The following is a 13,922-nucleotide window of genomic DNA, read 5'->3' as shown; positions in this document are numbered from 1 at the left end:
CCACGCGACCATCACTCAGTTCTTCCGACCACGAGAGGATGCCCCAACAGCTATGGATGACATACCCACAGCCTCACCGAGCCACTCTAGATCAGGCCACAGCACCACTACAAGCTAACGCCCCGACTCCCTGGCATAGTCACATGGGACGCGAAATGGGGATGGGGAACAGAGGACCTCGCCAACAACACAGACATCAGCCCCAGCTTGAGATCTTGGAGAGGCACCTTCCCACGTCCAGCGGATTTGTAGAGCCTCCTACAGGCTAACCCCATGCTCGATATCCTTGGCGGGCCCCTTCCCATACCGGGGGGGTTAGCCCCATAGGTTGTATGGTGATGGTCCCACTTGGTATCATATGGCTCGGATTTGACATTCTCAGCTCATAGCTCTAGTCTTTGTTTTCTTTTGTACCATGATGAAATTACATGGACACTATTGTATCACTTTTGGTCTCATGGACCCACTGGATCTTTTGAAGACGTTTAATATAACTCTCTCTCTTTCTCTCTTCCCCCCACCCCCCCCCCCCTTGCTTTCAAAGTAAAAAAGGCAGCCACTCCCTAGCAACCACCCACAAAGGGGATAGCCCTCTCTTTAGCTCATGATCCCCAAAATGCACTGTCATAGCATGCTATGATTTTATGTTTACTGATAATAAAAAAATCTCTCCCCTCAAAAAAAAAAACAAAAAAAATTTACCATCGCATCTACTACAATCTACTCTGCCTAATCTGCTTGGTATATGGGACTCATATCAGCGAGGATTTTCTTTCATGCAAGAAGATATTAACGGTGGTTGACAGTATGATTAAAGCTGCCATTTCAAGTTTTTTACAACCACTTTCAAAGCTTGCTACCTTTATTCAAAATGTATTCAGCTACACATGTGGCCACAAAAATGCCAAATTTATGATCAGAGTTTGTAGAGAATTATTTGAAATTGTGTGTTCTCAAACAAAAGGCTAAACCCAAGGAGTAGATAGAATAGTACGTTGAGCATTAGAACTACAAAAGATTTGGCGTTGCACTAAGATTTAAAGACTCGGATTGGCTGCAAGAAAGAAGAGGGGGTTTGATTGCAGGTTGTGAAAAGCAGCCATATGACATTGAAGAGGCAAAACATGTGACTATGATGCAAGTTATGTGAAATGCATGAACCTTAGAAAACAATTACAGCTTGTGCATTCTCTTGTTACAAAAACAACCAAGGTGACTAGACTTGCGTTCAGTGAAAAAACGTAAATTGAAAAGATCATTGAAATACGCAAACAATCACTTGAGCATTCATGCAAAACATGGGCTTTGCATTACCATGGACGAATGTCACTTCCGTTGATCCTTAAAATGTTCTCTCGCAAAGCGAGACTTGTGTAGAAGAACAATAGCCAAGCCTGTATGGCACATTATTCGCTTATGAAGCCATACAAAACACAAAAACTCTAGATGGTTTAAGTCACCAAAAACTCCACTAAAATGATTTCTTTAAGTTGGAATGGGGCCTGGGCATGTACCTGATAAGCTTGAACAGGCAGGGCAGGAAAGCAGCCTTTCCATAACCAGTTTTTCAGTAACAGAAGGATCGATGGAAATAGAAGAAACAAGATTGCTGTTCTATCCTGAACCACAAGGAAGAAACACTTACTAATAAGAGTCTTTCTCATCTGCAACAAATGGTCATACACAAAGGTAACCAAATATGGTGAGAGAGAGAATCATAGCTTGTAAAACTGAAACAAAATTACTTTTAGGTGGGTTTGAATTCTCCACATTTGCTACTAAAGATTCATGAGTAGCAACAGCTTTTTATTTAATTCCTAAAGAAAATTAATAACTCTAGATCAGAGAGTGGTCTCCATGGGAGTACAAAATTTTTCTCCTGCATAAAAAATCATGGCCACAGCAGCTACAATATGACCAGGCAGTGGTTAGACCACTAGCCACAGTTTGATTTGATTACCATGTAAAAGGCTGCAATCTGGGTTTATCTCTGGACCAAAAAGAGAGAGTATAATCCCCATCCCAAATCAAAAAGATCAAATCATCAGAAGTTAGATCCAAGTCCTCGTAATCTTAGACGAATCTAGCTTTTGCCTTACGCAAGCAGCTTCTACTGCTACAACTAATTTTTTGCCTGTACCTACCTTTCTTTTTTTACCCCAAAAAGTACCTTCTATTGGTCGAAAATTGAACGCCTGCTCAATGCAAACCACGACTCTCAAAAGAGGAACAAGCCTCATGTGAACATGAGATCAAAGGGAAAAAAAACCAGAGCGCAAAAGGAGGGAAGGGGGGCAGGATGGGGGGAGGCCACACTAGGGGGCTATACAGCAAAATCCCCATGAAAGGGCCTCGGATTCACAAGCCCAAGAAGGCGGCTCTGCACTGCTGCATCCAGTCGACTCACAGTGTGGATGAGATATGTTGAAGTGGGTAGTCTACGCATGCACAGTGGCAAACCATCATTAGTCTCACTGTACCTGGCACACCAAACGTGCCAATTGGCAATGATGCTGAAGCAGGCCTCGGGGATCCAAGGAGGCACCAGAATTGAGGAGGCACAAATAGCCGAAATTCTGACATGGTTTGGAGCATCATCGCCCTCTGTGAGCCGTCACCGGACGAGTGAGAGCCCCAGGAGGTAGATCACAGGAGATTTCCAGCACTATTGGGGTGAAACAGGGCTGCCCTCTATCACCCACTCTTTTCGGCCTCTACATTGATGAGATCTCGAGCTTCATTGATGGATTAGGCGGCCACACTGGCAGGAATATTGATCCCCATACTACTTTGTGCAGATGACAAGGGGCTTCAGAGACAGTTGGATGCCTTACAAGACTTCTGCACTCAGCAGGGCCTCTTTGTTAACCTTGGTAAAACCAAGGTAATGGTCTTCAATACTTCTCACCCCTTCACATCCAGATTGAGCTTCACATATAGAGGGGATAATGTGGAGATGGTCTTATCCTATGTCTACCTTGGTGTCACTTTCAGTGGCCCACGCTTCACCATGCTTCCCGCAGCACATGCCAAAGTGACGAGGGGACTCTTCCAAACCGTCACATACCTCCATCGCATCAGTCACATGGATCCCCACAGGTACCCAAGGCTTGCCATAGAGTCCTCGAGAACAGCTAGCACTTTCGGGCCACTCTGGAGTATGGTATGCATTAGTTTCCACTTGGTTCTCAATATATGGGCTCCACATGGACCACCTACCCCCCCTTCAGTACAGTCTGGACTCCCCTTTTCTCCGGCTCTCTCACAAGGATACCAACCGGGTTATCCGGTTAGATCTTCTCAGCCTCTACACCCATTGCACATGGATCACACCTCCAGAGCTTCCAACGAAGATGCACTTCTACAGAGATCACTTCCTCACGCTCATTGAGGATGGATTCATCCAGCAACCGGGCTACTTGAGTGTTCACATGTTCCATGCCATGCGGATTGCGATTGGCCAGATACGAGTTTCATCCCACCGCCTCAAAGTGGAGACAAGTAGAGCTAAGTGCATCTTTAGAGCCGGGAAGGTCATACGGAGACCCAGAGAGGAGAGGATCTGCCGATTATGCTGTTGATGTTGGACTCACACACACACACACACATAAACCTGCACATTAGGGTTAGGTGCAGGAAGAAGAAGCTCACACAGAAATGAGAGAGAGAGAGAGAGAGAGAGAGAGAACCAAAAGTGTGGTAGCCACAAAATGCAAGTCAACCCTTGCATGTGTGTCACATCCATATAATATAGAAGTACAAAATATTATATGTAGAGTGTCCTTTCACACTTGATATCCAAGGAAAAAAACCACATGGAAAAAAGTGCCCTTGGTTAAGCCTTGTTCACACATAGCACTACCATAAGTGAGCATATGCCTACAAAACAACCCTTGCATGTGTGTCACATCCATATAATATAGAAGTACAAAATATTATATGTAGAGTGCCCTGTACTCAGCCTCGCAAGTAGATGTGGCAACAGTGGGTTGCTTTTTGCTCAACCAAGATATGCATGAACTACCAAGAAAAAAACAATTCCCACTGGGGGATTGCCTGGTATCATAATCACCAGCCCAATCTGAATCACTGTATGCATAAAGCTACAAGCTGCCCCCCCTCGGATAGAACAAACCAAGATCCAAGGTACCCTGAAGATAACGAAAAATGCGTTTGACTGCTTGCCAATGCTTTGTGCCTCGACTGTGCATGAATTTGCTCGACAAAGACACCCCAAAAGATATGTCAGGCCTCGTGTTACACAAGTAAATGAGGCATCCCACTGTCTAGCTATAAATGTCGGCCTCAAAAGGCTCTCCAATATCATGCATAGTAAGCCGTACACCTGGTTCTACTGGAGTAGAAATGGGCTTACATTCATCCATGTGAAACCTTTTTAGCAAACTTTTAATGTACTTAGTTTGTTGCATAACAATTCTATCATCTGTATGCATAAACTGTATGCCAAGATAGTAGTGTAAAGGCCCCAAATCTGACATATCAAATTCAGCTTTCAAATCTGAAATTTGTTCTTTTCTAGTACCTGTAATGAGCATGTCATCTACATACAAGATGACTATGAGAATATCGGCACCGGTTTTCCTCACATACAATGTGCTTTCAACTGGACTATTCACATAACCTTGGCTGGTTAGATGAGCATGTATTTTATCATACCAAGCTCTTGGAGCTTGTTTTAACCCATACAATGCTTTGTGTGACCTGCATACTTTATGTTCCTCACCATGAACTACAAAACCAATGGGCTGATTTACATATACTTCCTCCTGTAAATCCCCATTTAAGAATGGGGTTTTGATGTCCAATTGATGCACTCTCCATCCTTTATGTGCAGCCAATGCAATCACTGATCTTATTGTAGTCATTCTCGAAGTAGCAGTTTTGATGTCCAATTGATGCACCTTCCATCCTTTATGTGTAGCCAATGCAATCACTGATCTTATTGTAGTCATTCTCGAAGTAGCAGCAAAAGTCTCCTCATAATCTATTCCCTTTTTCTGGGAGTAGCCTTTAGCCACAAGTCTTGCTTTGTACTTGTCAATAGTACCATCAGACTTCCTGTTGACTTTGTATACCCACTTTGTTCCAATGACATGCTTGCCTTTCGGCAATTGCACAAGATCCCAAGTATTTTTCTTCATGATAGAAGAGATTTCATCTTGCATAGCTTGCACCCAATGCTCATTCTCATGTGCTTCTTCATAAGAAGAAGGCTCTTCTGAATCAAAGAGACCACCCATGGCTAATGCAGACTCCCCATGATGCATATTCAATGCATTGCTGGAACTAGCCCTTGTTCTACCTGTGAGTGGAGCTGCAAGTTTGCTTTCTTGCAAAGTTTTCAGCAACCATCTTGGCACCGACTTGGCTGTGTCTGGCTGTTTGCTCTTCCTTGACAATATCTTCCACTTCTTCCATAGAAGGGGGCTGAATGGCTCGCTGTTCCACATGTTCTCCATGAGGATTTTCTTGTGTAGGGGCTGACTGATCTGAATCCCCCCTAATTGCAATGGGTAATAGTCCATCAAACATGTCTTGTATGCCTATATCATTACTTTTATACAAGTTGTACATAGGCTGTACTGAATTTTCAGCAAATACCACATCTCTACTGACAAAAATCCTGCATGTTGTTGAATTATAGAGACGGTATCCTTTGCTCTCATTGCTGTAGCCCACAAAAATGCATTTCATTGCTTTATCATCTAGCTTTGTTCAAAGTTGTTCTGGCACATGTGCATATGCCAAACACCCAAATGTACACATATAATCCACTGTTGGCTTTCAGCTATACCAAGCCTCAAATGGTGTTATGGTTTTCAAAGCTTTTCTTGGACACCTGTTCAACACATGAGTTGCACACATAATAGCTTCCATCCAAAAATTGTGAGGCAACTTTTGTGCTTTCACCATGCATCTTGCCATCTCCATGAGAGATCTATTTTTCCTCTCAGCTACACCATTTTGGTGCAGTGTATAAGGCACAGTACATTGGTGTTTGATGCCCTTTTGAAGCATATAATCCTTGAATGCATTTGACATGTATTCTCCACCTCTACCCTAAGCCTTGTCCCCCATGCCTAAAGCTCTTTGCTTTACCCTTATCCTTGGCTGTAAATGCCTTGTCTCCACCACCGTTGCTAGATAAGTTTGCTCTTGTTTGCTCTTCTTGCAAGAGTAAACCCACCAGCTCTTCAAAAGTCACGGGATCACCACCTCCTCTCATAGAGAGGTTGAGAGAGGTGTGAAAGCCCAAGTAGGAAGGTGGCAAAGAATGAAGAGTGTTGGTGACCAGCTGTCTGTCTAGGATAACCTCATCAATGTTGAGCAATTGTTCCTGCAAATCTTTCACTTTGGTGAGATGATCTGCCATGGAGTCACCCTCATCTATAGAAAGAAGATCCAATTGCCTCTTCAAGTAGGCAACTCTTGCCTCGTTGCATACTTGATACATTGCTTCCAATGTGTCCCATGCAAGCTTCAATGTCTTGCAAGACCGAATGTGCAGAATAATAGTCCTTTTCACTGAAAGGACTATCAAGGACATGGCCTGTGCATTCCTAGAGTCCCATCTCTTTTGCTCTTGTGTGGGAGCAGGTTCTACCTCAGGAGCTCTTTCCCCTTTGAGGCGTTGCTAGCTATATGGTAAGTGGGTGTGTGTCATCACCACACACAATGCCCCAAAGCCCTTTGGCTACCAGCAAATTACGGATCATGAAACTCCAGACGGAGTAGTTAGATCCATCCAACTTGTCCTCCTGGGTGAGCACACCAAATACATATGTAGCATTTTGAGCCATGTCAACAAAATATACCTGCAAGCAAACCAAGCACCAGCGTGCACTGCCAGGCAACCAAATGTTCTGTGCAAATTTTTGCCTGCAAACTGAAGCAAGTGTAAACCTACACCAAATAGTCCAATTACACACAATGTGTATACATATACAACAAATCACAGCTGTAATGCTCAATTACATGCTCCAATCTGAAAAGCCCCAATTTTTACGCACTACAATTGCTTCAATGTGCAGTTAATTGGCCAATTTTGACAAAAACCCCCAAATTTTTGCAACCAATTTGCTGATTTCGACCTCAATTTGAAAACCCCCAAAATCTAAGCAAAGCAGCATGTTCAATTTCTCCAATTTGTCATCAAATCGAAAAATCCCCCAAATTATCCGAACCCTGTACCACCTGCAATTTTCCTGGCAAATGGGAATTTTGGCAGACCCCCAAAAGTTGCTGAACCTGCCATGAAATGGCTGCAAATTTTATTTTATTTTATTTTTATTTCTGAATTCAAAGTACCTGCAGCCCACGTGCCGAGGAACTGTGCGAGGCAGTGCTGGCCTCGACGGAGGAGTTGCAAGCTCGCGGCGTGAAGAAAGACAGCGTAAGGGTGTCAGCGAGCACGTACAGTCGTCAAGGTGCAAGGCGTGTACGGAACTGTACTCCTGGCTGAGCTACAAGCTGCTGCGAGCGGAATGCCTCGACGACGGAGCTGGAGACGAGGGCGTGCAGAGCTGCCACAGCAAATCCTTGTGAGGACAGTCGGCGGCAAAGGCCGCAGCCGGGCGACGCAACCAGTGGGCAAGGAAGCGGCGGACACCTGCTCACTAACGCCGCCGAGTCTGGAGGCAAGACTGGGCGGCGAGCTCTTGTGAGCTGAGCGGCGAGAGGCTGGGCCGGGCAACGGCGGTCCTCTCCACACTAGTGCCGCCGGTTCTAGGCGGCGGCGATTGCTTAGCCGGGCGGAAACAACGGACGGAATAGAAGTTCTGGACGGAAACAGGCGACGGACGGACTGGTTCCGACGACGGAATTCCACAGGCAACAGATCTGTTCGACGAAAATTCAAAGGAAACTGTAGAGACTGAATTTCCAGAAGGCTAAGAACCTCCAGAGCCCTGATACCATTTGTTGGTGTTGGAATCACACACACACATAAACCTGCACATCAGGGTTAGGTGCAGGAAGAAGCAGCTCACATAGATATGAGAGAGAGAGAGAGAGAGAGAGAGAGAGAGAGAGAGAGAGAGAGAGAGCCAAAAGTGTGGTAGCCACAAAATGCAAGTCACGCCTTGCATGTGTGTCACATCCATATAATATAGAAGTACAAAATATTATATGTAGAGTGTCCTTTCACACTTGATATCCAAGGGGAAAAACCACATGGGAAAAAGTGCCCTTGGTTAAGCCATGTTCACACATAGCACTACCATAAGTGAGCATATGCCTACATATGCAACACCGAGATTGAGACGGAGGAGCATTACATATGCCGTTGCCCAGTATACTATCAGATCCGCGGGAGCCTCATCAGCTCCAGATCCAAGACATGCTCCACTGGCATCGAGCTACCTTTCCACGTGACATAGCTGAGGGAGACCTCTCAGCCATACTCATTAGCCCCATGCTTGATATTTTGGAGAGTGGTATACCATCTACTCTAAGCTTATGCTTCTCTCATGTTTCTATGTTCTTAGTATTCCACGATGAATTTCCATGGACAGTTTTGTATCACCCCAGTGAGATAGCTATGTTCATGTTTTGTTTATGTTTTATTTTCCATTCCATGATGAGATATGCCATGGACATTATCGTATCACTCTGGTCTCATATGCCCATTGGGTCTTTAGTAGACACTTAGTATATCTTTCTTTCTTTCCCTACATCCGATGCCAAAAAATCTCGTAAGGAACAAGGACAAAAGGTCTTGATCTGCCATCAAGCGACACTACCATGTGGGTTGATGATCTCCTGAAGCAAAATATGGCGGCCGTGTCTACCAAATTGTTGGAAGAATGAAGTGCCCAGGGCCTCCTCATCACGAATGGTAGGATCCCCTTTGTAGCTCCACGAGAGGAGTCCCAAAGTCACACGCACCAAGAGGGTCATCTACAACCTTTGTAACTATTTGGTCCTCCATGCTCCTTTCACATGATAGAACTCATGCCCGGACACATGGACAGGATGATGGATACATGGAAACAAGGTTCCTAAAGTTGGAATTGGAAAAAGCATCCGACTTGGTCAAAAAGCAAGAAAAAGCAAAAGTCAAACTTTGTTGACCAAAAAGCTGAGAGCACCGTTGGAAAGTGGGCATCGAATCTCGATCAGAAAGCTGCTCCAGGGCCAAAAAGCAAGGCCCTGAAGATTCTAAAAGCATGAATCAAGAACTTCGACTATTATTGAAACAAAAGCAAGGAGGCAAAGAAAAAGCAAAAAATAAATAAAACAAAAGCTAGGAGATAAAGCAAAAGCAAAGCGTGGCAAAAGCAGGCACTCCTCCAAGTATATAAAGAAGCATGCATCCTCTAGGAGATTCATAGAAAGTACTCGTGGAGATTGTTGCAGGAGATCTTGTGAAGATTCATCATCATCGTCATTTTCCCTCTCTCCACCATCTTACGCTGCCCATATCCTTCACCTCTGCCAGCAGCAACACCTTTGCAGCGCCAACTTTCTGGCTGCTCCGCCTTCTGCCGCCGCCTATGCACCACCAGTCCACCAGTGAGCTGTGCCACCTCTACATAGAGAAGAAGCGTCGTCTCTATACCAGCCGCCTGCACCACCTCCGCCTGCCGCTCTATTCACAGATTCCAACTACATCTGCCCCTGTTCTGTGCGCTGCCTGCACCTCCATCTGCCGCCCCTGCACGCCCTATCAAACCTGCCTGCACCACCACCCTGCCTACGACCTGGCTGCGTTACAGCTACCTTTGCTGCTTCCAGTCGCCACCTCTGCCTGCAGCACCCACCACTGCCTCTAGCAGCCGCCCTTGCTGCTGCCTCCAGATGCCATGAGAACCAGCAGTGCTAGTACAAGCGCCGCCTGCCATCTCTGCGCAAAACTACCAACGCTGCCTGCGCTCCCAACAGGAAGCTGCTGCCAGTGCTACCGTCACGAGAACCTTCAGCAATGACGATTGTCCCATCTCAGAGCACCATTGCCCTAAAAAGCTCCGTGGCCATTCCGCCACCACCTTGGTGTGAGCACTCTTGGGATTTCCTTTGTCCGGACTGGGTATAGAGAGCCTTGTGGATATTTGGAAGCATCAATTTGATTCAGACATTGGATTTTGGTACTAGCCCGAAGTAAGACTATTGTGGGTCATCCTCGTGGTGAGTTCCGCATCAGTTATCTTGTGCCTTGACATCGACTTGGCCCACCCTCGACATCGACAATTTTGTTTGATATTGTATTCATTTGTTGTATTGTTCCTGGCTTGGAAAAGCCCATGGATTGTTCCTGAAATAAATTCTTGAAAAGGGGGCGGGGCCTATTTGAATGAGTGCATAGAGCGGTAGCAAACAAGCACTAGAGTGTGTTGCGCAAAAAGTGCGAGAGAGAGAGAGAGAGAGAGAGAGAGAGAGAGAGAGAGAGATGGAGCAACTATACTAGCTCTAGGGGTCTTCTTTCAGCCCTAAACACTACTGGAAACAAGCTGATGCAAAACACAGACATGAAGAGAGAGTAGAGAGAGAGAGAGATGGCTGGAAATTCAGAATATACTTAAATGATACAATCCCAAGCAAGAGACAGGATGAGTCTCATAAGAGAGGGAACAAAAGGAAAGACTAGACTATATGAAAAGTGAGAGGCCAGCCCACCTATTTATAGTAGGTAAGAGGGACTAGCCGACTGGGCAAGAGCACCTGGCCGACTGGACAAAGTCATGCTCGCCGACTGGACAAAGTGATGCTGGCCGACTAGGAAAAAAGCACCCGACATGGGAAAAATCCCAGAAAAATGTACAAAAATGGGGTGGTCAGGCCACAATCAAGGGCCATGAAAAGGGACCAAAAAAGACACCAAATATGAGCAGAAACTGGGGATGAATGTGCTAACACCCCCTCTCAGCATCAAATGCTGAACATACATACTCTGAGAAGCCGAAAATGAGGAGCCAAGGAAGCCTGAGAAAAAGGCTTGGTGAACAAATCTGCTGCATTCTCCGCTGAAGGACAATACTCCAAACGCAAATCTCCAGCAAGAACCCGTTCACGAACATAGTGATACTGTATCTCAATGTGTTTCGTACGAGCGCAAAACACAAGGTTCTTGGCGATGGCGATGCAACTCTGATTGTCACACCAAAGAAGAGTAGATCCGGTAGGAGGACAGCCAAGCTCCTCCAATAATTTCCACAACCAAATCGCCTCACATGCAGCATAACAAACCGCACGATACTCCGCCTCTGTAGAGGAAAGCGCCCCAGTAGGCTGCTTTTTACTGCTCCATGAAATGGCTCCAGACCCAAGTGAAAAAACACAACCGGTGGTCGAACGCCGAGTATATGGATCTCCATCCCAATCTGAATCAGCCCATCCAAGAAGAGTGCATCCTTGGCCATAGAAGATGCCAAAGTCCAAAGTGCCACCCAAGTACCGAAGAACTTTGAGAGCACACCGCCAATGCTGCTGATAGTGTTTGGATGAGAAAGAACTCAATAAGTTGATTGCGAAACACACCTCCAATCGGGAGTAGGTCAACCAAACCAAACAACCGACGAGAACCTGATAGTGTCCCTGATCAATCCCTTGAGAAGCATCAAGAAGAGAAACCTTCTCACTGGTATCCATAGAAGAAGATACTGGTTTGCATCCAGTCATCTGAAAACTGTCAAGTATCTCCCGTGTGTACTTCTGCTGAGAGAAGAAAATGCCCTTCGGGGTCTGCCAAATCTCAAAGCCAATGCAGAAGGCCAAGATCCATCATCCCAAACTCTGTCTCCAAAGCATCCATGACTGAACGGATCCTCACAAAATAAGAACCTGTAAAGATGAGGTCATCCACATAGACCACAATGATTACAATCAACCCTCTCTCAAGGAGGATAAAAAGGTTCGAATCTGCATGAGAACGGTGCAGGCTGAGCTTCTGAAAGAACTCATCAATCCGCTGGTACCAAGCCTGCGGAGCCTGCTTCAAACTATATAAAGCTTTCTTCAACCAGAACACCTGATCCTGTTTGCCTGGAATCACATTCCCGGTGGTTGATCAACATACATCTCCTGTGTAAGCTCTCCATTCAAGAAAGTCGACTTGACGTCCATCTAGAATACGAGCCATCTATGCTGTCCTGCAAGAGCAAGAACGGTGCAAATGGTAGTCATCCAAGCTGCCGGAGCAAAGGTCTCATCGAAGTCGACTCCAGGGCGTTGAGCATAACCCTTGGCAAAACCAACCTCGCCTTGTGCTTGTCCAAACTGCCATCACCTTGAAACTTCGATTTGAAGATCCAACGCACACCAATCACCTTACGTTGCAGTGGCCTCGGCACCAAAGTCGAAGTGCCATTCCGTTCAATAGCATCCAGCTCTGCCTGCATAGCACGACGCCAAGGCTCATGTGAAAGAGCCTCGTCCACAAAAGTGGAATCAAAAGGACCATGAATAATAGAGGACATAAGAGCATAGTTAACAAACATGTTGCCCTAATGAATTTATTTTCCTAAAACTCTGGAAGATCGCTTGAGAGAACCAGGCGGAGGAGCAGAAGGAAGCTCACATAACCCAGAATCACGAACTGTCTGAAAATACCATCCAGGCAAAGATCTGCTCGAACTCGTTGGAGCAGCCTGGAGGAGCAGAGTCATCATCATCGGACTGAGAATCCATAGCTAGAGGTGCAACAAAAGCAGAGGGAGGAGGAGGAGGAGGAGGCGGCGGCGGATGAAGAAGAAGCTCACCACCCCCCTCTAAAGATGTAGAAGTCTCGGCAAACACCACATCACGGCTCACAATTACTTTGCCTGCCTGCTGCTGATCATATAGACGATATGCCTTGGACACAGTATTGTATCCGAGAAAAGTCATGCGCTGAGACATGGAGTCCAACTTGGAGCAATGCTCCTTAGACACATGTACATACGCCGAACAACCAAATACCCGGAAATGAACAACAGAGGGCTTCTCACCATGAAAAGCGTCATATGGAGTTTTATCTCGAAAAGCAATAGTAGGAGACCTATTCTGAATGTAGATAGTAGTAGATCCACCTCAGCCTAGAAACATCGAGGTAATGAAGAATACTCAAGCATAGCACGAGCCATCTCCATAATGTTCCTATTCTTCCTCTTTGCAACTCCATTCTGTGATGGAGTATATGTTGTAGTAAGCTGTTTCCGAATGCCATGAGCCTTGCAATATTGCTGAAACTCCATTCTGTGATGGAGTATATGTTGTAGTAAGCTGTTTCCGAATGCCATGAGCCCTGTAATATTGGGATGCAAACTCACCCCCTCTGTGGGTCCTGAGAGCCTTGACCGAGGAACCGGTTTCCACCTCAACCCTGCAATCACAAAAGTCCTGAAAGCCTCATCCTTGGACTTAAGAAAGAAGACCCAAGTATATCTCGAGAAGTCATCCACCATCACAACCATGTACAACGCATTACTCAAAGACGCGGTACTCGTAGGACCACATAAGTCTGCATGAACAAGAGCAAGTGATGTCGGAGATCTGTGTGTCACCTCCTTCAGAAAGGCGGCTCGGTGTTGTATCCCTTGTGAACAAGAGGAACAAACAGAAGATGGAGTCTTGATGGTCAGTAAACCCTTAACCAACCCATCCTTCGAAGCTCGCTGTAGAAGTTGATAGCTCAAATGGCCAAACCGAGCATGCCAAAGAGCAGAAGAAAACCAGAAGAAAGCAAAGCGATCAACTTGTACAAGCCACTATCTTGGACTCCCTGAGCCAAGATGCTACCAGTCTCCTTATCCCGAATGGTAATCTCATAACAAGAGAAGATCACCTCCGCACCCTAAGCTATATGAGCACTCACTCATCACAAAAGGTTAAATGCCAAATCTGGAATATACAGAACGTCAAAGAAGTAACTCTTGTCCTCAGAGGAGCGGAAGATGGAGATGGTGCCATCTCCATGTACTAGCACG

General features: G+C 45.7%; 1 protein-coding gene across 3 annotated transcripts in view; it reads right to left on the bottom strand.

The window, feature by feature from the left end:
* The window catches only part of LOC147641718 (uncharacterized), a 121,853-nt gene that overhangs the window by 37,346 nt on the left and 70,585 nt on the right, over positions 1–13,922 (bottom strand). For 2 of the 3 annotated variants that reach the window (XM_086798903.1, XM_086798890.1), the window contains exons 4-5: positions 1,515–1,664; positions 1,315–1,394 (exon numbers count right to left, since the gene is read on the bottom strand). In XM_086798903.1, the coding sequence (XP_086655029.1) occupies positions 1,315–1,394; positions 1,515–1,664 (230 nt within the window). The remainder of the gene's footprint in view (positions 1–1,314; positions 1,395–1,514; positions 1,665–13,922) is intronic. The other variant, XM_086798897.1, reaches the window with a different exon arrangement.

This window comes from Cibotium barometz, chromosome 1, assembly GCF_041138505.1.
Source record: "Cibotium barometz isolate CiBa-2024 chromosome 1, ASM4113850v1, whole genome shotgun sequence".
Classification (NCBI taxonomy): domain Eukaryota; kingdom Viridiplantae; phylum Streptophyta; class Polypodiopsida; order Cyatheales; family Cibotiaceae; genus Cibotium; species Cibotium barometz.
Note: the sequence above shows the minus strand (reverse complement) of the source record. Positions and strands in the feature narration are given on the sequence as shown.